Source organism: Vulpes lagopus, chromosome 3 (genome assembly GCF_018345385.1).
Source record: "Vulpes lagopus strain Blue_001 chromosome 3, ASM1834538v1, whole genome shotgun sequence".
Taxonomy (NCBI): Eukaryota; Metazoa; Chordata; class Mammalia; order Carnivora; family Canidae; genus Vulpes; species Vulpes lagopus.
In genome coordinates, this window is record NC_054826.1 from 121,549,113 (window position 1) to 121,574,203 (window position 25,091).

Genomic DNA, 25,091 nt, shown 5'->3' on the forward strand with positions numbered 1-25,091 from the left:
AAGCATCCCTTACAAACTGGTGATTCAGCAGTGAAAGGAAGGATGAGGAAGAAAGTGTGACCAGAACCTGAGTTCGCCTCTTGCTGCTGTGGGGCTGAGAGACACAATTGAGCCAAACACTGCGGAGAGAAAGGGGTTTACTTGCAATAGCTGGGAGACCACCGATGATTTTTCCCAAAATCAGTTGTCCCCCCGCCGAACAATAAAATAGGGGACGTTTTAAGCTAAAGGTGCATGCATATTCATGATGGGCTTGGCAAAGGAGGTCTAGAATCAGGCAGAAGTCATCCAGTAAGTTGACAGAGTCCAGGTCCTGGTGGGCTGAAGCCCTGGGGTCCCGGTGAGCTGAAGCCCCGGGATCCTGGTGGGCTGAAGCCCTGGGGTCCTGGTGGGCCGAAGGCCGGGGTCCTGGTGGGCCAAAGCCCTGGGAGGCAGGCAAGAGTTGACCTCATGAATTTTCTGGCTCCATTTAGTCCAGCAGTAAGTGCTCAAAGGGGTTTAAATCCTGCAAAAATGACTCAAAATTGTGTGTTAGGTCAATCTTTACTTTTGAAACATCGCTGGGCATTTTGCCACTGATTTATCATCTCTGATACAGTTAGAGTATTTCCTGGCCTGGTAGTCCTGTTTGTTTTTGCATTTTTTTGTTGTTGTTGTTCCCTTAAAATCATTAACTACTGAGGTCTGTTTTTCTGCAATTCTGACACAGCCCAGGAAGTTCTGCAAGAAACGGGCTTGGGCAAATAGTGCCAGTCAGGCATCAAGCACAAAACGGCTGGGGGCCTAAAATGATTTCTCTCATGTTAAGGAAGCCACGTCTTGTCTTTCTTTCTCTGGGAACCCTGACGCCCAACCTGCCTACAGGGGGAGCTTTCCAAGAGAAATGGAACAGCACAAGCAAAGGCCCTGTGGCAGACATGAGGGCATGAGAGATTACTGCAGTGGGAGGGGAGAAACCGAGGCAGTGTGTGGTGTGAGACGAGCCTCTAAGGTAACAGGGTTCAGACACCGCTGGCCTCTACAGGCCACACTGTGGTTTTTTTATTTTTATTTTTTATTTTTAGGAACTAATTTTTTAACAAGGTAAATGGTAACAGTTGCAGCCTTACATCAGCATTGGTTATATGTATTTCTTTATTGTTCTTTGTTTTGGCTTCATCATATCACAAAAGTCCCGATTCACAGTATTGTTACGCTTATCTGAGTACTCTACTGAAAGTGGACTTGGGCAGGCCAGTCTGAATTTAGCCTACAGCTCCATACCAAACTATACTTTCCTAAATTGTACTATCATAAGAATCTGGAGTGTATGCAGAAATGATCAAACAAAGTCTCCTCCAAAGTCTGTGTCTATTGTCCCTCCCCATCTCTCTCAATCTCTCTCTTAATCTTTATCCATTGACACCCAAACTAATACATTGATGATCTTCCATTTTGTGTAAACATGTCATATATAGGATCTCAGTTTGTATTTTTTTTAATAAATTTATTTTGTATTGGTGTTCAATTTGCCAACATACAGAATAACACCCAGTGCTCATCCCGTCAAGTGCCCCCCTCAGTGCCTGTCACCCATTCACCCCCAACCCCTGCCCTCCTCCCCTTCCACCACCCCTAGTTCATTTCCCAGATTTAGGAGTCTTTATGTTCTGTCTCCCTTTCTGATATTTCCTACCCATTTCTTCTCCCTTCCCTTCTATTCCCTTCACTATTCCCTTCACTATATTCACTATTATTTATATTCCCCAAATGAATGAGAACATATAATGTTTGTCCTTCTCCGATTGACTTATAAAGATAAACTCAAAATGGATGAAAGATCTAAATGTGAGACAAGATTCCATCAAAATCCTAGAGGAGAACACAGGCAACACCCTTTTTGAACTTGGCCACAGTAACTTCTTGCAAGATACATCCACGAAGGCAAAAGAAACAAAAGCAAAAATGAACTATTGGGACTTCATCAAGATTAGAAGCTTTTGCACAGCAAAGGATACAGTCAACAAAACTAAAAGACAACCTACAGAATGGGAGAAGATATTTGCAAATGACATATCAGATAAAGGGCTAGTTTCCAAGATCTATAAAGAACTTCTTAAACTCAACACCAAAGAAACAAACAATCCAATCATGAAATGGGCAAAAGACATGAACAGAAATCTCACAGAGGAAGACATAGACATGGCCAACATGCACATGAGAAAATGCTCCGCATCACTTGCCATCAGGGAAATACAAATCCAAACCACAATGAGATACCACCTCACTCCAGTGAGAATGGGGAAAATTAACAAGGCAGGAAACCACAAATGTTGGAGAGGATGCGGAGAAAAGGGAACCCTCTTGCACTGTTGGTGGGAATGTGAACTGGTGCAGCCACTCTGGAAAACTGTGTGGAGGTTCCTCAAAGAGTTAAAAATAGACCTGCCCTACGACACAGCAATTGCACTGTTGGGGATTTACCCCAAAGATTCAGATGCAATGAAACGTCGGGACACCTGCACCCCGATGTTTCTATCAGCAATGTCCACAATAGCCAAACAGTGGAAGGAGCCTCGGTGTCCATCGAAAGATGAATGGATAAAGAAGATGTGGTTTATGTACACAATGGAACATTACTCAGCCATTAGAAATGACAAATACCCACCATTTGCTTCAACGTGGATGGAACTGGAGGGTATTATGCACACTGTGGTTTGTGATAATTGTCCCAAAAGCCAGTTGACACTGAGGGGTCAGCGCCAGGATGGAGGTAAACTCATGGTATCAAGAGGGTGAAACCGTTTCCTGATTCAGGCAATTGGCTATAAGGACTTGAGCATCTGGGAGCCAAGCACGGCCAGGTTGTCGTTTGTCTGGCAAGGACAGAGAGAGGCCCAGAGCGAAGATCTGAGGAATGCCATCCTTCAGCGTTGGATGCCATGTATTGCGAGCGTGCATTTGAGAATCAAACAGAACAACAGTCAGCTCGGGGTCCTTCGGTGCGGAGGGTGTTACTTTAGAACTTCTCGTGTTTTCCTGCCTGCGTGTCTTTGCCCAGCCTGGGACGAAGGACATGGAGGACTGGTGGATGGGAAGAGCGACGAAGGCCGTGGGATGTGGGATGGCCGGGGACCTGAACCCCAGCTCGGAGCGCGGTCTTCTCTGCCTCCAGATACGGTGCACAGGAAGGCTGGGGCTTCTTCTGCTGTCTCCTGCCGTCTGGTCCCCTTCTGTCCCTTGGGTCACTCTGAGCTCTGGCCATCCTTCCAGCAATGATTTGAGCATCTTCAATTCAGCTCCACAGGTATTATCTATTAAGTCCCATCACACGGCAGGCTCTGCGACAAGCGCTTTGGATACATCAACAAACGAACAAAATATTCCCGATCTCAGAGCTTATATTCTATCGGGGACCATATAGGAAGCAACAAGCCTGATAAGGAAATCGTGTGAATTCCACGGCACGTTCAAGGTGTTGCGTGCTTTGACACCAGATTGCGTGGAACTCCGCCTCTGTGCCAGAAGCATGGGTCTCCCCTTGGGCCCACCTCCTCCCCCAGCCTCATGGTTCCCCTGCTCTTGGCTTTTCTGCCTACATTTCTTTGGCAGCAAGCTGCTCGCCGTTCTCAGTGCACACCATGGTCTTCGTACCTCTGCATCTTGGCACAGGATGTTCTCTCCACACCTCTCTGGCCTTCCAATCAGAAATAGCTTAGGGGTCACCAGCTCTGGGCCCTTATGCCCCCACTGGCTGGGTCAGGTGGATTCCCTCTTTCTGGATCCACCCCTGGTTCCGTGTTCATTCCCTGGTCTCGGCTGTCAGCCCTCCTGGATTGTGGGCTCCCTGAGGATGAGCCAAGCCCTGTGGCTTTCTCTCTGAGTCTAGGGGACCACCCAGCCAGCCCACCCCCCCCTCCAGTCTCAATATTCTCATGTACAGAATGGGAAGAAGGAGAGCCATCTGCCAATGTCTCATGGTTGCCACCTGAGGGTGAGGGCCTCACTGGGGCGGGGTCAGAGGGTGAAGGGTTGGGACACTCCTTGCCTCGGAGACCCCGAGGAAGGGGTCGCTTCTGTGCTCAATGACTCTGCAGCCTGCAGAGCTGGGCAGCTGACTGGGCCCTGGCCTGAAGCCAGCACTGAGCATGGCCGGAACTGGAGGCCCTGGGGCTGAGCAGGAGCACAAATGGACCATCATCGATTATGTGTTTCTCCTTTCCAACAGTCATTTGGAGCGCTTTTCAGAGGCTGCACGTCACTTTGAATCCACATTGAATTGACATTCAATTTTCCCTTTTATGCCACTTCTTAGGAAAACACTCAAACCATCAATTTTTCTGTTAAAATCTCTCCCTTCCCACTCCTGTTTACGTTTCCTAATGCCTTTTGTGCTCAGGGTTCAACTGTGATGGTGAACTCTGGTCCCAATTAGTCCATCCTCTTTTTCTGAGCTTCCGGCAGGTCCTGGCTTAGTACTCGTTGGAGGGAACCAGCAGGTGTAGCTTTTTGCCGTGTGCGTGTGCACAGAGCACAAATGCGCACGTGAGAAACAAGTGTTGCTCTTTTAAAGGAGCCAGTGGTATTTTTTGTTTGGTCTACTAGTCTTCTAAGTGTGAGAGATGAACAAATTTGATGCTCTGAAAATTCCTAAGTCTGCATATGGTATAGGAGGCTCCACATTCCGCTAGCTTCATGGAGAAGCGGTTAGGAAGCAGTGTTAGGCCCCAGCGACACAGGGCAGATTCAGTTGCTAATCTCTCGGTGTTGGTCCAGGCCTCATTTTTTTTAAAGACTTTATTTATTTAATCATGAGAGACACACAGAGAGAAGCAGAGACACAAGCAGAGGGAGAAGCAGGCTCCATGCAGGGATCCCGATGCGGGACTCGATCCCAGAACCCTGGGATCACACCCTGAGCTGAAGGCAGATGCTCCACCACTGAGCCACCCAGGCGTCCCTGGGCCTCATTCTAATACCTGAAAGCATCACTTCTAGGAGACGATGACAGGGAGGGATGACCTTCCAGTGGTATCTGAACACATGCAGCAGGAACATGGATCAAGGAAAGGTGGAAGGAAAGGAACCCGGCTGGTTAAGACTGATGAAGAGGAAGGTGCCATTGCTCAGTGGTGGTGAGCAAGCGCTTTGGGATCCAACAAAATCCAACTTAAATTACTTTGACCTGAATACTGCTGACTCCATGTGTTTGTACTCATGATAAAATGAGGTACCGTCATCAACAACGGGGAGACGGTAGCCACGGTGGGTCAGGCCCTGGGCTGCCCGGCTGTGTGTGTGGCTCATCGCCTCCACAAGGTAGGTAGGTGGCGGTTGCTTTTCCTGTCGCATAGGGGAGGAAATGGAGGCTTCACGGCGTTGAGTCAGCTTCTCAAGGCCACAGAGCTGCTATGTGGGAGAACAGAAGTTTGAGCTCAGATATGTCTCATCCCCAGATCCCCGTGCCTTCCACCCCACCAGCTCCCTTCCCACGATGCCGTTGGGTCCGCGCTCATGAAAAGAAAAGCAAGCATAGCCGTCCTGTTTGAGTGTGTCAAAGAAGGGGAAGGGCCGTGTCTGGAGCAGGCTGATGTGAGAGCCTGCTCCTGTTGGGGGGAGCGCGAGGTCGGGGCTGAGTGATGACCGCTGGGCTGCTTGGGAACTTGGCACACTTGGGGACTCATGCAGGGGGTGGGGGGTGGGCAGTGTGCTCTCCGCAAGACCCCCAGGAGCTTCCTCCTTCCACCTGGGCCATCTCTGGTCCCTCTCTCCTTCCCGGCCCCTGGCACGCACTGCCACGCTTCCCACCTCTATGATTCACCTGTTGCAGACGCGTCATATAATCGGAGCCTTGCAGTAGGCGCAGGTGTTTTGTGTCCAGCCTCCTGTGCTGGGGATACCTCGGGTGAGCCACTCGGAAGTCGGGTGTGGGCTGGGGAAGCCCTGAGCGGTGTGGACACAGGTTCCATTCCGGGGCGTGGGTAGACAGGGGCTACCATTTCTGTCTGCATCAGTTTGGTTCCCCAGTTCTGGAGAGCCAAGTAGCAAGAGTTGAGACACTGAAGAAGGCTGGCCCAGTCTCCCCCCGCCCCCAAGCTGTGCATTTGTTTCCTGCCCGCAGGAGTTTGGGCAGCAAAGGATTCCTGTGTTTCAGACTCTGAGCTCCACCTCCGGCGCCTTCATCTTACGCCCCCAATCACACAGCACGCAGGCACCCCCGTCCCCAGCTCCATCCGTGCTCCTAACGCAGCCGCAGTTTCTCCGCGGAACATTCCTTCTTTCCTCCACTCTCGTTCATTCATGCCTCAGCTTACTCATACCTTCAGCTAACGTGTTCTGAGCTCCACCAGCTACTAGGAGCCGGGCTGGGTGCTGTTGCCGCGGGGATGAATTAGTTCGCATGAATCTAGTTGCATGGAGACAGATATTTAAATAGACACTCAAAATACCTGCTGACGAGATCGACAGCACAGGCGTGGACAGCGTGTTCTGGGAGCACCGTGGGGGTGGAGTGGGGGAGGGAGGACAGAAGAGGTGGCAGCCGCTCGACATGCAGTGGGTGAGCTGGCATTTGTCTGTGCTCTGTGGTTCATGGAGCTCTTGTGCACCGCCAAGCCCTGGGTACCCAGCACCTCTCCAGGTAACTAGAGTCCCACTAGGTCCACTTTACGGATGAAAAACAGGGAGGTACAGGGAGATTCAGTGACTGGCTCCGGTTTGCAGAAGGGCCTGCGTGTGGGAGAGAGGGTGGCATGCCCGGTGGAGTCCTTTCTCATGTGGCACCTGGGAGCGGGCACCATCCGCCTGGTGGCCACCACTTGCCTGGTTCCTGGGTGGCTCCTGCTCTCTCCCGGGTGTGGAGAGTTCACCCCAGGCAGGCCTCTCTGCCTTTGCTCCCCCATAGTACATTCTGCCTCACGGGGTCCCCCATCTTCCCCAAAGTGCTTTGTTGGTTGAGATGAAGGGACTGACAGCTGTGACATGTGGCTGTCTCAGCTGGGGAGGCTGGATGGAAGCACAAGGAGGTGAGGATGTCAGCAGACACTGTCTGGCATCACTCCTCATTCTTCCCTGAAAGACAGAGGCCTCTGTGGGGTCAGACCTGTAGGTCTGAGCCTCTGCTCTGCCAAATGCTGGGTGGCTATGGGCATGTGACTGAAAACCTCTGTAGTGCTGCTACTCAAAGCTCGGTCCATGGACCAGCTGTTTCAGTGCCACCTGGAAGCTTGCTGGCAACACTGCAGCCCTTGTGTGCTGAATCTGAATCAGAGGTAGAACTAGATCCCCCAGTGATTCCCAGGCTCATTAAAATAAATAAGGACCTCTCTATAAACCTCAGCTTCCTCACCTGTAAAATGGGATCAGAAATACCTTCCCTGACAGGTTAGTGTGCAGGGTAAGTGCATGCAAAGCTCTCTGCATGGCTGCAGTTTTGCCCTGGTTTGCCCAGGGCCGAGGGGCTCCAGGGTGCTGGACTTCAGGTTTTAACCCTGGGACAAGTTGTCCACCTTCTCCCAGCTCATGCCTGGCACACAGTAATAGCTCCCGTGGAGTCGAGTGCCATTATTAGGACATTTAGGAGCCACGTGGGGAGGAACCACAGGAGAACTGTTCACATCTGCACTGACACTGTGCTGGCTGGTTGTACTGTTTTGGGTTTCATCGTCGCCACCGTGGTTGGTTCTTTTGTGAGGACAACAGCCCTCATAATCGTAGCCCTCATGAATCAATCTCTCGACTGGAGAGAGTGGCACATGCATTATCTCAGTCTCTACAACCTCCTTAAAGTAGGGACTAAATCCCCCTCATCTTACAAATGAGAAAATGGAGCCTTGCAGATACCACGTATTTTGCACAAGCCCTGACTTCAGTAAGAGGAGGCGCCGAGACTGAACCCTCTGTCTGTGTGACGACAGCCTCTGTGCCTTCAATCCCACCGGCATACAGACTCCCAAGGGGAGAAGCCATTACCTCCCGAGGTTCAGCTCTCAGAGCTGTTTGTAGGTGTTTCTCGGAGGACAGAGTCATTTTGAAGAGGACATTTCTACTCTAATGTTTACTTCCAGGGCCTGCCCCTCACAGAGGTTATGGGAAAGCCTGAAATTCTCCTCTTTCCAAAAATAAAGCTGCCTCCTTCAGTCCGGCAGTAGCCTCTGTGTGTATGACAGCTAGAGACAAAACCATAATGAACAGGACTTTGTTTGCATTTTCTCCTTGCTGGAACAGCCTAATGACAAGTGATTATTATTGGCGGCAACTTGTCATGTCTTTCGTCTGGGTCATGGCAGTGGTGGCTGTCAGACTCCCAGAGAGGAAACCAATCTCAGTGGCCTATTAAAGAAGAACAAAACAGAAACAAAGGAAGGATGAAGAGCTCATGTGGGGAAGACAGAGCTATGTGGAGGGAGGCAGCTGCCCCTAGGGTAAAAGCATGGATCAGAAAAGGGGAGGATAGTGAATGGAAATACACCACTCCATCATTGTTGAGGTCTTCCAGTCTAAGTACAGAAGATGAGAGCAGAAGGAGTCCTATTGTTCTCCACTTTTTTCCTGAGCCAAAGTGGTGTCCAGAATCTTTGGTTGCTAGGGACAGAAAAGCTGATTCAAATTGTCATAAGCAAAATGAGATGATTAATTGGGACATGGCAGTGACAGGGTAAGATGGCTTCATATGTGGGTTGAACAAAGTGCTCAACAGAGATATCAGGACTTGGTCACTCTTTATCTTTCAGCTTTGCCTTTGCCTGTGATGGTTTCCTTCTCGGGATGGTACATGGTGGCATCATGGCTGCCAGAAATCCTGGCTGAACATCCTTCCAGGTTCAAGTCTAACAATAAGAGAAACTGTCTTTTCCTAGTCACGTATTCCAGAAACCCTGAGAGTCATTCTGATTGGACCTTTTAGGACACATTCCTACCCTTGAACTGATTGCTGGAATTATGGGGTTTGGATGAGCCAATGGGGTTGGCTGACAGCGGGGAAAGGATGGCTCTCTATGAAAATTCACTATTACCAACAAAGAAAGAAAGGATGCTCAGTGGTTGGAATAACAAATGTCCATGGTGTATCTCAGAGAGGCTTGTGGTTCTCCAAGAAAACAAATCTGAAAAAAATGGCTTCTGGTGCATAGGTCAAGGCCAGTAGCTCAATCACATTTGGGACTGGCAGGGGAAAAAACAAAAAAGATCCCTGTACTTGGGTTTATCAGCAACTCAGAGACCTGACTCAAAGAATTTCCCTTTGGTTTTCTGTGTGGGAATGGCTGGACCTGGCCTCGGTTAATCCATCATCACTAACGACCCTGTTTTGAAGCCTTGAGTCAGACGCTCACCCGCAGGTTGACAGAGCACTGAGTGAAGCCAGCTTGGGACTTCTCTGTCCTTGCATAGATATAAGAGCCTCAGTCTCAGCAGGTGTCTCTTCTTGGTCAGCCTGCTAATGATCTAGAAAGCAGGGCTGGGTCCAAGAGCAGCAATCACCGTGTGGTTTTGATGAATGTAGAGAGCGTCGGGCTGTCCTTAACTAGTTGCAGTGGGACTCAAGGAATACGTCTCTCCATGCGTTTGTGAATTCTCGCCTTCAACATTGCATTACTTGCTAGAGGGAGAGCTTGCCTCTGGTTGATGAACTAGGTCTGGAATGCTCAGGTAGACATGGGAATTAAAGCCACACTCTCTGATATTAGCATACCAGTTGATTGAACAATATAGCAGACATTTATGTGCCTTACTGCGCTTTGAATGCAGGCTCCCCTCTTGGCACAGATCAGAATTCCAAAGGGGAGAATAGAGCTGGTTCACGTAAAGCCCTAACATCCCCAGATGGAAGATGCTACTTGGTGCATTTAGTGGATGAATTATTTGGAATAAGATTGGCCTAGGAATTAAATAAGACCCCTTACCATGATCTTCAGGACACTCCCTGTGTGATGTGGTCTCTGCTTCCTGTCCTAACTCATCTCTCATCTCTCTCTCTCTCTCTCTGTCATTAAACTTCAGCTGTTTTGATGCTGCTCCTGTTCCCTGACCTTGCCAAGCTCCTTCCTACTACATGCTGCTCCTCCTTCTCGGATGGCTCTTCTTACCCTGCCCCACACCTCATCTTTGCCTGGCTGATTTCTTCATATCTTTTTTGAACAGCACTAGGGCAGCAGACCAGCTGATCTAAGGTGGTGCTCTTCTCCATGCCATTCCCAAACTGTGACATCATCTGATTTCCTTGAAGTTATTCTGTGTGTTGAGTTCATTCTTTTTTGGTCTATCTGCTCCCTTCATAAAAGCAGGGACCTTCACTTCTGGTAGCCTCTTTCCCTAGATTCACTCCCCTGGAACAATGCCTGGTACATAGCTGGAGTTTGTTAAATTCATAGAGTGGATGGAAAGCAATCAATAGATGAACATTTCTCAAGCAGTATATGTGGCAGTTCTGCTCAAATACATAAAGTGCTAGTTTCTCTTTCCAGCCAGTGGCATCCTTGCAGACTCAGAATTATGCCCCCAGTTTTATCCCCAAAGCAGTGGCCCAGTGCCATGCAAGGTACTGACGATGTCTCAGAAGGACACTATGCCTTGCCCTCAAGAATTCTAGTCTGAGGAGCAGGCAAGATGCATGCCTCTCAGTAACTAAGCAACCACATACAATTCAGGGCTGAGGAATGAGATAGAAAGGGAGAGGTGCTGGAAATTCAGAAGTGGGAGTACTAGGGAGTCTATGACGGATGTGGGAGCTGGGGCTTGACGGTCAAGGCTACTGTCTACACCACTGTCGTCACCAACTCAGCTTGACCGAGCCCATGTTACATGCCAAGTGCTCTATGTGCATCATCTCTCAATGTATGCATAGCAGCCCTCCAAGGTGGTGCCTGCTATTGTCATTTCCATTTATCAGGTAGGGAAACAGAGGCTTAGGTCAAACAACTTCCTTGCAGAAAGAAGCAGATGCTGCTCAGGCTGCCAGCAAAGCCCATGTTCTTCCTACACAGCCCCCATTCCTTGTGGTTTCTCTGTGTAGAAAACGTTTCACACTTGATGGTGTCATGACACATTATTATAGCACTGAATTGGGGGGAGAGACCCTGTCTCTGTTCCTGCGGTCCCCACTGATTATGTGAAATATGGAGTAAGTCATGCAAGATTTTGGAAACTTCATTTCTTCACCTAGCAAATAGATAGAGAAATTGGACTTAGCAGGACTAAGTCTTGCTGAATATCAGCATATTCTGGAGAACACACATATTCTAGAACTCCTAAATAAAGATTCTGGTTCAATGGAGGTGGAGCCTGGAAATCTGAGGGTAGGAGAAATCCCTCCCCCCAGGGGAGCACAGCTACAGGGTTGGATACTGAAGACTTAGATTAGCGTTTTCAACCCTGGCTGCACATCACATTCACCTAGGGAATTTAAAAAATCCTGGACCCTATCCCATACCCAGTCGGTTGGCATCTTTAGATGTGGGGCTGGTGGGGGTGGGAGAGCATCTGATTTAAAGTTTAAAGACTGCTGGCTAGTGTTTCTGAGAAGCCAAATAATTAATACTCTTAAATTAAGTTTAAATTGTCACATGTGGCCAGTAGGTGCTGTATTGAAGACCCAGGCTAGGATGAAGTGGAAGCCTTGGTCCTTGTAAGAGGTTCCATTCCTCATTTCATCTCCAATGATAGAGCTCCTCTTAGAAATTACTTTACATGATATCCATCTTCTCCCACTGAGTCTGAGAGCCTAGCTCACAGACTGAATTAAGACTGGAGTGTCTCTCTTGGTTTCCAACTCAGAACATGACAGCCACCCTAGTTTTTTGGAAACCCACCAGTCATCAGATATTTAAGGTTAAACTTCTCATTTGAACAGAGAGGAGGAGAGAACAAAGAAAAGTTGTGTTAGGTTATTTTAGAAGAATGGTGGTGGATCAGCTCACATGAGAAGCAAAATGGGGGAGAGTATAAATCATGAAATGGTCCTATGAGTGGAGGTTGCTTGGAGTGGAATTCTGTGTTGGTGAGGGAGGTGATGTGCCTCTTGGGAAATGATGGACAGAAGTAAAATATGAAGACTTTCTTTGGTCTTCCTCCCAAGTATACATCACTTGGCTTCATTAGTTCACTGAGAAATTTGCTTTATTGCACGTATGTGGGGGTACCTGACCTCTCTCAGGTACTAAGATGGGCACTGAGCCCGAAACACTTGAGTCCAGACTGTCATGGGACTGGTGTGTGTTTTAACTTTATCCTGAATGTTGTGAGAACTAATGAAAAAAAATTTAAGAAGGAGGACATCATGCTCCAGTTTGAACTTTAAAAAAAGTAACTAGAGCAGCAGTGTGGAAGGTGGGTGGGAGAGGGACAGGACTTGGTAGGGACTCCATACAGGAGGTTCTCACTCTTGTTTGAGAGAGAACCACCAAGGGTCTGGAACGTGGGCAGGTACAACAGGGAAAGGAAAAAAATAATGGATAGCCTCTATGTTTGAGTGGTGGTTAAGTGCAGTAGTAAATGTGGGAAGAGATCCTTCCTACCTTGAAAGAAGAAAAATAAGTGATAGAACATAAATTATAAAACAATCAATAAATGGAGGTTGCCTGGAGTGAAATTGCATGTTTGTGGTTGATGGAGCTGATATGTTTTGAGGCAATGGCCCCTGGGTACGATTTCTCCTTATAGCCCCAGTTTTCTGCATCAGTTGATTGACAGTTGATGTGAGATCACTGGCATTGGTTTCCTATTTCTGGGCATTTTCTTTTCTAGTTGGATGCCTGAAGAATGACTGGTGGTTATTCAACACACACACACACACACACACACACACACACATACACACACACACACACACACCCCTACCTACCTACTTGTTTCCTGTTCTCTGCACCTGGAATCTGTGTTTCCCACTAGCTAAGCATCTAGATTCATTACCTGGTCTTGAATACTGACCCTGCCATGTACCAGCTGTGAATGTTTAGGTAAGTTACCTTCTCTGAGCTGGAGTTTTAGAATCTGTAATATAGGGAAGATAATAAGACCTTTTGCTACATGCTACATTATACCATATATGCCCAGTAAATGTTAGCTGTGGTGATGACCATGGTGATGGTCAAGATCATTCTGATGAGAAGGAAAGGGATGGATGGATGAATGAATGTGATGATGGACAATGATGGTGGATGACGATGATGACAGTGGTGGATGATAGGGAGGAGGCGAAGGAGGAAAATGGATGTGATGATGGATAATGATGATGGTGCTAGTGGATGATGATGATGGTAGATGATGAATGAGGGTAAGTGATGATGGTGGTGGTACATGATGATGGTGGATAATGATGGTGGTAGACGATATAATGGTAGATAGTAGAGGTGGAGGATTATGATGATGGTGGTGGTGGTGATAGATGATGATGGTTGTGGATAATGATACTGGCAGAGGATATGGCAGTAGAAGATAATGGAGGTAGTGAAGGAAGAGGAGAAGAATGGCTGATGACGGGATAGAGATCCTTCAGTGGGACAGAACCAGCTTATATGTATGTGAGCATGCTATTCTTCTGAATCCTCAGTCTTATCAAGTCTGATGCCTTTATTTTTCCTCTCATCCATGGAAGCAGAAACAAAACATATTTAAAAGCTCAGTTAATACACAGTAAGAGTGACATAAAACACACCAAGGCTCACTAGGACAATCCTCTCACAAGAGAAACAAAATTCCCAAGGAGCCCCTCTCGATTTTTGCTAGGTCACCTGCATCATTATCTTTTTTTTTTTTTTTTTTTTTTTTTTGGTATCCACCCTGGCAGGCAGAAAGAAAGAGAAGCTATGGAAATGGATGCAAGGTTGACAACAGTGACCAATTCTCTCATGCTTCCTAGGGATGAGCTTCCCGCTCATTTATTTCCTCACCAAATATATATTGAGCCCATACTGTGTGTCAGACATTGTGCTAGGCTCTGAAGATACTAACTTAAATAATACTCATGCTGTTGTTGGGGCAAGACTGAGAAAAACGAACAAATCAGCATTGGGGTTCACATACCTAGATCAGGAATTCAGCTTCACTTGGACTGGCAGGAAGCACAAGCATGGGCATTTTCTTTCTTTCTTTTCTTTCTTCTTTTTTCTTCTTTTTCTTTTTTCTTTTTTTTACAGCCCTAAAGTGATTCTCCTGTGCAGGCAGGAACAAGAGCCACTGGTGTGTGCAAGGGAACACACCGTCTTGCATTTTGTAACAAAACTGTTGTCAGCATGGGGCCATGTAGATTTTAGGGAAATCACTTAACCCCTCTTCCTGTGTCTTTATGAGAAATGCCATCCATGAGGGTTATAACTTCTTGCAACACCTCATCCCATGGGTAGTTACAGTCAAAGAGACAATGGGTGTGAGTGTCCTTTATAGCCTTTGTGAATGGGTAAGTGAAATGAAAGTTGGTATTAAACTCTATTAAACATCATGCCTTAATACCCACAGAGTCAGGTCTCACCCTGAACACTCAGCAAGCTCTGGAACATTCTGGAACATTAGATCAGGAACTCTCATGAGACCTCAGTTAGGATAGGACCGAAGCGCAGAGTTGAGAGCAGACACCCAGAATCCCACACCCCCCTGCCTCCCTCGCTCTGTGTTTAAAACAGTTTGTTCTGTCTTCAGCAGAGCAGCGAGCCTGGGGAGAGAGCTGCTCTTGCTTCAGAAGCAAAGTGGGTGTCTAAAATCTGTTCTCTCCCCCGGCTGCACACTGCCGAGGAAACCGGTGCCAGAGGTGGTCAGAGACTGGTCTGTGGAATCTGAAAAGGACAGGCTGAGGGATGGCAGGAGGTGGTGAGTGCAGGAGAGACATCCTCGGCTACTCAGGTAGGAAGCGGGAGGAATGTTCAGGGCCTTGAAAACAGGGCCATGTGGCATATCAGATGCCAGGCCCTGGGAATGTGGCCAAATTCCTCTATCACCTCCTGCCAGTCCATAAAAATACCTTTGAAAAATCCACAGCTAAACGTGAGCCTCTTCTGTGTCTTGTGGTGCAGTATGTTTTGAAAATAACTTCTCGCTTCCATCCCTCCGTAAGGCATACAGTGCCTTGGGTCCATCCTGGGTTTTGAAGTTGCGGATGCCAATGGAAATGACAGTGGTGTAACTGCGGGAAGTCCATGAAGGACATGAGTGATGGTTTCTCTCCAAAGCATGATTCATCACTGAAGAGACAGTTCCTTCTCTTCATGCAACCTCCTTGGGCTCAGAGCGAGTAGGCCAGTGTGTGGAGGGGAGGGGCAATGTGACACTCGCATGGCAGTGGATCTGGACATACCAGTTTCTGAAATAGGATCAGGATCCCTTTAGGTTTCAGGCTCTGTCCATGTTGTCTAGAGGACTGCGGACACGGAGAGGACAGCTCCTAGACTGTTGGGAATCAGGTGTAGGTAATAGATGAGCCTGTCATCCTACCGGTTCAGCCCTTCTTCATGACAGCCCCCACCCCCAGGATGGTGCTTTTTATGCCCACATTATAGGCAAAGAAACTCAGATGCAGAGAGTTTCAGAATTTACTCACAGTCACGGATTAGCAAGTGTGGAGCCAGCACTTCAGCTTGAGTCTGATAGACCCCAGAGCCCACACTATTTCAACTATAACATGACTAATGTGCATTAAGGGGGAGGCTGGAGAGTTTATACTTAATGTGATTATCTAGGGGAGCCACAGATGACCATAGTGGAGAAGAGTGGCATGGTTAAAGCAATGTTCAACTAGGGACTTCAATCAGGCAGTCATGAATGGGGTGAATTGTTGGAATGCTCAAGTCCAGAGTGGGAATTGCCTCTTGTGAGGGAGTGGGTACCATGAACCCCTGATGTGAAACACCAAGAGTCCTCACCCACGGGGAGAATAATAGTGACGTCTATTTGTTGAGTACTTGATATGTGATGGATACTATACTGGCTGCTTTTATACAAGGTCATTTAATCCTCACAGCTCAATGAGGAAGTGCTATCATCACCAACCAGATACTGTAGGGATGAAAAGCTTGGAACCTCCAAAGCAGGCAAACCTGAGTCACTGCCTTGTATGACCCTGGGAGAGGTGTCCTGCCTCTGGGTCTGTTTCTTCATTTGTATGTTGGGGGACAATGCTGGTACCAGTTTAGGAAGGTGGTTGGGGGTAGGATTAAATGAGACACTACATTGAAAGCATTGAGCTGCATGACTTTCGTAGGCACGTTAACTAGCATAACTGTTGGCATTGCCATTACCCGTTGTACAGATGTGGAAACTGAGTCTTGGAAAGGTGAAGTAGTTTTTCACAAGGCCGCACAATTAATTAGGACTGGTACCTGGATAGCATGACCCCAGAAACTACAGTGTTGTCCATCCTGGAGAGAAGGTACTAATGGGGATCAGGAGAGAGTTATAGGAGAGATGCAGCTTGGACAAAGCCCTGCAAGATCAGGGAGCAGGAATGGCACAGGCAAGGACCTGGAACATATTCTTATATAGACGGCTGTGCCAAGTGAGCTCTTGGCTAATGAACTGCTGTCCCTATAATTATCTTTCTCTTTTACGAAGTTCACAATGCAGCCATGCCCTCCCCACATGGAGAATTAGATAAGGCTGCACTTGCTTACAGCTCTGCTCTGTTGCACAAAGCTGCTCATGGATACAGTAACGTCTGGCTCATAGCACACAGAGCAGGGGTGTTGGAGCATCCCAAACATCACCAACCCCCGCATCTAGCATGCTTCATCCTCACCTCCACACTAATACCGATTATTCCTAAGAAGTGTGTATGTACGGATCATCCCAGAGATCCTTTTAATTGGGTTCTGATCGTGCCCTTAGCATTTGCCCTCCTGACATCTTTCTCCATTCCACATGTGCTCAGTGCAAGAAGACCCTGATCCCTTTGCCTTTTGCAGTCCTAATGTGACTCGTCACCAGCTTCCTTGGAGGCATCTTTGCTCCATGGGAATTATTCCATATCCTTTGTAATTAAGTTTGGAACTTCTCAGTCCCATCCCAAGAAGCACCTGACAGCGCATAAGGTTGATGGATAATATAACTGCCTTGAGACTTCACTTCTGTGCCTTCTTCTATTGTTGGGTTATTTATGTTGTCGCTGTTTTTTGGTATTTAATGAGGTCCTATGGACAGCTGTTGAGGCTTATAGGACTCCTGTATTCCTCTTCTGATCAATAAAGGTCACCCCTTATTTCAGACATTGGATGGAGGAGTGGTAGGTTGGTGATGTTGAAAGATTTTATTTTCTGGACATGACATTCAAGAGCCATAAAAAATACAATATCAGACACTGAATTCTACTGTTTTGCTGTTATGTTTTTTAAAGCAAGGACATTCCTCTTAGATTTCATTCACACATTCATTTACTCATGCATTCCCTCATGCTGCATTCCCTGATGTGTCATGTGCCAAGCCTCCTGCCAGGTTCTGGGGACAGAGACGAGGACAGTAGAATCTCTGCCCTTGAGCCATTCATGGTCTTGTTGAAGCATGATTTAAAAGTGATTAATCAATCCAAGAATACTGGATTTCTCCAAAAGCTACTGTAGGGAAAAAGATAATTATCCAAAGTCTTTAAATCTGTTACCCACTTTAATTGATTTAATTAGATAAAATTCATAAAACTGTATTGTTGGAAGGAGCCCAGAGGCATTTATTCCTGTTGTTTTTTTTCCCTCTCTGCCTTCAGGCCATGCTGCACTTGAATTATCCCCCAAACCTATGCATTTTAGAAAAGGGAAGTATTTCGAAGAACTATAGCTTTTGGCCCATTCAGATAAAACTTTCTATTCAGTGAGCACCCATAGGGAAAACTCTGCCCACTTCTTGAAAGGGTTGACATGCACAGCCTTATTGTTTTGAAAGATGAATGGAATCAATCCACTCTTAATACACACAAATACAATGGAATCCCCATATTCCTACTATTGAGGTTAATGCATACGGTAACCACAGAATGCAAAATGAAAGCATGGCTACACTATAATAAAGACTCCTTGAGAATTCTTTTAGGTCTCAGGGAAAGAAAAATAATATCTCAGCACTTGTCAAATTGTGTTTTACTGTAACACGCAGACATACCTTCTGTTTAGCTGGCATTTTTGTACCATGCCAGTCCGTCAACAGCATGGTTTAAGCATCTGCTATCTGCAGATCTTCAATGATCCCAAGAAAGTTGTGCCTGTGTTTTGGAAAGGGGGCTGGCCATGGAACCAGAACCCAAGTTCGTTTTGAGCCTCATTTCCCCCTGCCAACAACGCCACCTTCATAGAGTCATCATGGGGATTTTATGTGTTAAGGGGTGTGAAGGTAGTTTGTAAATTCTACAACTGTATGCGCTGCCTGCCTTTTCTTTCTTTCTTTCTTTCTTTCTTTCTTTCTTTCTTTCTTTCTTTCTTTCTTTCTTTCTTTCTTTCTTTCTTTTTTATTGTTTCATGAAATTTTTCCCCCCAATGTTATATAACCCCCTGATTTAAGTTCAGGGTGTTGCTGTGGAGCGGTGGTCAAAACATTTTTTTTAAATTGGAGTTCAATTTGCCAACATATAGCATATCCCCCAGTGCTCATCCCATCAAGTGCCCCCTTCAGTGCCTGTCACCCAGTCACCCCAACTGCCCGCCCACCTCCCTTCCCACCACTCCTTGTTTGTTTCCCAGAGTTAGGAGTCTCTCGTGTTGTGTCTCTCTCTCTGATATTTCCCACTCATTTTCTCTCCTTTCCCCTTTATTCCCTTTCCTTATTTTTTATATTCCCCAAATAATGAGACCATATAATGTTTGTCCTTCTCCGATCGACTTACTTAACTCAGCATAATACCCTCCAGTTCCATCCACGTCAAAGCAAATGGTGGGTATTTGTCGTTTCTAATGGCTGAGTAATATTCCATTGTATACATAGACCACATCTCCTTTATCCATTCATCTTTCGATGGACACCGAGGCTCCTTCCACTGTTTGGCTATTGTGGACATCGCTGCTATAAACATTGGGGTGCAGATGTCTTGGCTTTTCACTGCATCTGTACCTTTGGGGTAAATCCCCAGCAGTGCAATTGCTGGGTCGTAGGGCAGGTCTATTTTTAACTCTTTGAGGAACCTCCACACAGTTTTCCAGAGTGGTTGCACCAGTTCACATTCCTACCAACAGTGCAAGAGGGTTCCCCTTTCTCCGCATCCTCTCCAACATTTGTTGTTTCCTGTCTTGTTAATTTTCCCCCATTCTCACTGGAGTGAGGTGGTATCTCATTGTGGTTTTGATTTGTATTTCCCTGATGCTGCCTGCCTCTTCTAAGTGGAATATTGTTCTCATGATCAGATCATGATTTAGGGAGGTGTTAGCACTATTAGAGGCCCTTGGGGCGCCTGGGCACCTCGGTGGGTTTGAGCATCTATCTTCAGCTCAGGTCATGATCCTAGGGTCCTGGGATCAAGCCCCGAGTTGGGCTTCCTGCTCAGCAGGGAGTCTGCTTCTCCTTCTCCCTCTGCCCCTCTCCCTTGCTGGTGCACTTGTTCACTCTCTTTCTCTCTCTCCCCGCCAGCCCCCGTCTCTCTCAAATAAAATCTTAAAAAGAAAAGAACTGATAGAGGCCCTTTAACCCAACACAAGTTGCCATGCCACTTTCCAGGGTAAGAGCATTCAGCAGCTCCCCCTTATGCTTGAATAAGCTCTAAGCCTCTGAACAAATCCCTGAGGCCATACAAGATAGTGTTCCTGCCAAGCTCTTCAACATCATCACATCCCCCCAACTTCATGAGCCATATGCATTTGTTTCCAGCTCCTAAAAATAGTCAAGATTGTATCTACAGGACTCCTCTGACTATAATGTCCTCCATTTCCCTTCCTCCTGACCTGGATTACTCCTTCAGCATCCCCTTATACTTCTCTCAGCCTCTAGTCCCTGGAAATTGCTCTTCCTCAAATTCCTATCAGATCTATGAAGGAAGGCAGAGACCATGTCTGTGTCTGTCTTATCTATCATTGCTTCCCCAAGTTCTAAAATAGCATTTCTGCATAATTAGATGTTCAACAAATACTCATTGATTTAGATAGATGTTGAGACAGGTGTCCAGCTAGCCTTTATTATACTTCATGTTACACAGGAGTCTAGAGTCCAAGTGACAGAAATCCTACCCAAACTGGCTCCTGTGATAATCGGAACTTATTGGCTTTTCTAACCAACAGATCTAGAGTAAATGGTAGAGTCTGGGTGCTCCAAGTATGTCATCATTTGGATGCCTCTATGTCCTGATGTTGTCTCTCTTGGCTTACATTTTTCAGTCCTGAGCCGGGGGCCAGATAGAGTTTGTTGTGTTGAAAACATATGGGGCTTGAAACCACATGGGTCTAAAGGGCAGGAGGAATGGGATAAACCAGAGGCAAAAAGAACAGGTGTCCTTCATGCATGAGGCTGCAGACTCCAAGTTCAGGATCTCTCTCCTCTGTATTTCCAGTGTCTGTTCCAAAGTGTGGCATACAGTAGGTGCTCAGGAATGTTTACAAATGGATAGGTGTGTGATGTATTTTCCCTCCCTTCTCAGGAGGTGCTTTTTAAGCCTATAAAGACAGATGGTTCTATATAAACCGCCTTCTGCCTCATCCTCTGTTTTGCTTTTTTTTTTTTTTTTTTTTTTTTACACCTGTTGTTGGCAGGATCCGACGTCAACCTTCTTCCAGTTTGGAGCGTCCATCCAGCAACAAGCTACGGTCATGTTGAAGATCATGCAGGATTACGACTGGCATGTCTTCTCCCTAGTGACCACCATCTTCCCTGGTTACAGGGACTTCATCAGCTTCATCAAGACCACAGTGGACAACAGCTTTGTGGGCTGGGACATGCAGAATGTGATCACCTTGGACACTTCCTTTGAGGACGCAAAGACGCAAGTCCAGTTGAAGAAGATCCACTCTTCCGTCATCTTGTTGTACTGTTCCAAAGATGAGGCTGTCCTCATCCTGAGTGAGGCTCGCTCCCTGGGCCTCACCGGATATGATTTCTTCTGGATTGTCCCCAGCTTGGTTTCTGGGAACACAGAACTCATCCCTAAGGAGTTTCCATCAGGACTCATTTCAGTCTCCTACGATGATTGGGACTACAGCCTGGAGGCAAGAGTGAGGGATGGCCTGGGCATCCTAACCACTGCCGCATATTCCATGTTGGAGAAGTTCTCCTACATCCCTGAGGCCAAGGCCAGCTGCTACGGACAGACGGAGAAGCCAGAGACCCCACTGCACACTCTGCACCAGTAAGAGGGCGATCTTTGCTTGTCTCCCAGTTGGGACTGGAGTTTTGTTGTTTGTGTGCTTGTTTGTGTGTGTGAATAGTCAGAGCAATATGTACATAATTCCTGCTGGAAATGTGCGCTACAAGTAGACAATGTTGCATGTGTGCTTATGGGATTCTTTTTGTTTACTCTCTTCTTCTCTCTTCCTGTTGACTCATCTTTTGTTTATAACTTACATCATACTTTGTTTTCTGTAACTTTTTTCTTTTACTCAACAATCTACCTTGGAAACCTATGCCCAAGACCTGTCTATGTATCCAACTATGTATCTCTCTATCCATATTCTATCTATAGCTATATATCACATGTGCCTGTGGATGTGTGTGTATATATAGATATAGATGGATTTTTATATGCAGACACACATGTATGGATTATATGTAATATTCACATGTATGAAGGTATATAGATTATGTATGTATAGATATACGTGTGTGTGTGTGTATTTGTTGCAACCTATGCATTGCATTTCTCAACAGGGATATACCATGATTTATTTATCCAGTCTCCATAATGATAAAAAATTTTAGGTGTTTTCCGATTTTTTTTCCATTAGAAACTAAGCTGCAGTGCTCATCATCCCACATCTCTGTGCACATGTGCAAATGTTTCTTCAGGGTGAATCCTAAGAGGTAGAATCTTGGGGTCACAGAGTACCTGCATTTAAAAATTGAAGTGTCTGTCACCAAATTGTCCTACAAAGGAACTCTACCAATTTATATTCACACAAGCAGTTTGTGAAGTCACTAGACTTCCCACATCCTCACCAACATGTTACACTTCAGGAAGACTGCCCATGTTGGGGCTTCCATCCTCTGAGTTTGCATCTGACTTTCTTCCCTTTTTATGTCCTGTTTTTGTAGGTCATTGGGAATCTTGGCAAATACCATTTTTAAAGCTGCATGTATTTCATCCTATGGGTGCATTCTAATTTATTTAACTACTCCCATCTTGGTAGACATTTCAGTTTTATATTTCTGAGAAATGTCATTTTTCTTTGTGGCCCATCATTATGGCTCAGCTGTTGAGATTTAGGATGATCATTCCTGTACCCATTTTGCATGCCTTTGCCTGTTGTTTGGTGATTGAATCCACACTCCTTCTTCAGATAATGAGCAGTGTAGTTCTGTGATGAGGAGACTGGGATCTGGAGGTTGATTTGTTAGGGTTCAAATCTTGTCTACTTCCTATGTGCCTCAGGACAATCATTTTACCTTTTTAGGGTTCAGTTGCTCATTGCAAAGTGATGATAATAGCACTACTTCCTAGGTGGCGCTTCTCAAACTTCCGTATGTATCAGAATCACCAGGAGGGTTTGCTAAACCATGGAATGCTGGGTTTCACAGTCTGTAATTCTGGGGTGGGTGGGCCCCCAGAACTCGCAATTCCAGCAGGTTCCTGAGTGATTCAATATTGCTGGTCTGAGGATCATGCATTGAGAACCAATGTTCTGTGGATAGACCTAAGTGATGCATGAAAAGTACTGCTTAGCACCGTGCCTGGCACCCAGTGATTATCGAATGACCGTAGAATGACCAGTGAAGTTGCTTTTGGTCAACAGAAATTACAGTCATCAGACTGGGCTGATTGATTATCAGCAGAGTAACACGTCACTCTCAAATGTCTCTGGGAGGTTTTAGGACTTTGAATTTGCTACAGTTCAGGCATTATCTCTGAGCGGAGTCTGGAGACGTGTGTGTGTGTATGTGTGTGTATAACAGGATAGAGAGATTATACCTCTTTAAAATTGTTTACACCTAAAAAATGAACTCTTGAATTAAGAACCTGTGGTCCTTTGAAATGTTCCCCTCCCATCTCCTCATTCGCTCTCTAGGGATCCTCTTTCTACATTACCACTTCCAGCATTTTAAATAATTGTCTAAATATCAGGAAGGAACTCAGATCAATCAGTATGAGGCATGGAAGCCTCTTATGGAGGCAGGATTCCTGCCAGCCCAAAGACAAGGGCTGGGCTAATGAATGCTTCCTTCCCATAAGAAGTGCCCTACAGCTGGAATATGCAGAAATGTATAATTCTGATGAAAACGTAACTCAATTTTAGGGCAATTGAAATATAATATATACAGGAAAAGGAATTTGAGAAGGGTAATCGTCAAGACATGCAAAGCTCCTTCCAGTGAGCATCCTGAATTCCATTTCTAAAAAAAAAAATTCCTACTGCTGTGAAATGCTGTCATGCTATTTCTAGGAGTTATGTTTTGAATGCGGCAATTTTGTAGATGGTGTTTCAGCCCCAGAGTAGCAATGCATCAAGTGTGGTAAGCCGTCACCCACTGCCTGGTGTTTAATGAAACATCTCTCCATCCATGGGGCGCTGACAGTGCTCACCCCACATATGAGGCTGGAATACAGCATAGGCAGTGGCTCCTTCCCACACTTGCCCGCTGTCACGGTGTTTCTTAAACTCACCCAGGGAATCGGAGAAGCTTGCCAGGCAAGGAAGGGACTGGGAGCTGGAGGAAGCTTCCCCATCCCCCCCCAAAAAACAGCAGTTTTTCAGAAAAGCCTTCAGGGCACTATTCTCTCCTACATTGGTCATTCTTCCCATCCAATGGACCCCGTGCTGGTCCCTGAAATACAGACAGGAATGAAGATACAACTTCTTTCCTCAAAGAATGCACAATCTGATGAAGATAGACGAAATTTGTCTCACGACAAACTCGGGTAACAAGGACTTTCTTCAAAAATATTAGGGTGAGAGAAAAAAAAAGAATAGTACAGAGTCTGATAAAACACCCACCCCAACACTCATCACAGAGAACAAAGGTGAACGTGTCACATTTGTTTCAAAATTCTAAAAAATAAAACATGACTGATGATGTAACAGTCCTGATTCTCTCTCTCTCTCTCCCGAGTCCCACTTTCTTCCCTTCCTCTCTTTGGGAGGGAAAAACACTGTCCTGAATTTGGTAGGGATCCAAACCTGTGTGCCTGTTTTGTACTTCCAGTATAGATGTCTTTATACGCACAGTTCTTTTTAATGCACCTGAGTGGTATCTGATATCTTCAACTTTCCTTTACCTCAACCTTGTGGTTCAAGATGAATCTATGAGGACCCATGTCATTCTAGTACATTCATCATGGTTGCTGTTCGTGTTCTGTTGTATAACTGTTGCATTGTTTGTTTGATCATCCCCCTCTGATGGACTTTTATGTTGTCACTGGTAAGGGATCTTTAGTATCTGTAGACTGAGTCAGACTCATCCACTTATTCAGCAGAAGCCCAGGACTCTGGAGTTGAGGGTTCTCCGAAGCATCCAATAGCCAAGCAGCTCCCTTTACTCCCCCTGTGTAGTAAAGAGGATGCTCATAGCTTCAGAAGGAGCTCTGATGAATTCACGCTAATGGATATCCTGGTGCAATGGTGCGGGGGTCTGGGGTGCAGCTTTGACTGGTTGAGTGCACCATCTTGGAATCAGTTACACGTGTCCCTCTGTGGTCGTCAGGGACATGGCTTGTAATCTACCTGGAGCTTGTGTACTTAGGACACTGTAACCATGACTTACTGCTTATGATGTGGGACCTAGTAGAAAAGACTACTTGCTGAGGATGACGTGGATCTGTTTCTGTCCCTGGGATTTCAGGGGGGAAAAAGGTGGGGGAATGGGGAAAATGTTCTTTATGTTTAATATTTCTGGTTTTACAGAAGGCACTTTGAAAAGAGCAGTCAGCATTTTATAAAGTTCAAAAATAGCTCAGCCGTGTTATGTAACCTCCTCCTTGCTACTGCAAAGTTATTAAACATCTGTCCCTTCCCAGGCTCAGGGCAGATCACTGGTAACTCCTGGAATCGTGACGGTGGATCATTACCTGTTCTGCTGGC

General features: G+C 46.3%; 1 protein-coding gene across 1 annotated transcript in view; it reads left to right on the forward strand.

The window, feature by feature from the left end:
• GRIN2A (glutamate ionotropic receptor NMDA type subunit 2A) overlaps positions 1-25,091 on the forward strand; it is a 374,836-nt gene that overhangs the window by 199,595 nt on the left and 150,150 nt on the right. Inside the window, exon 4 of the mRNA XM_041750636.1 lies at positions 20,616-21,208. Coding sequence (XP_041606570.1) covers positions 20,616-21,208 — 593 coding nt within the window. The remainder of the gene's footprint in view (positions 1-20,615; positions 21,209-25,091) is intronic.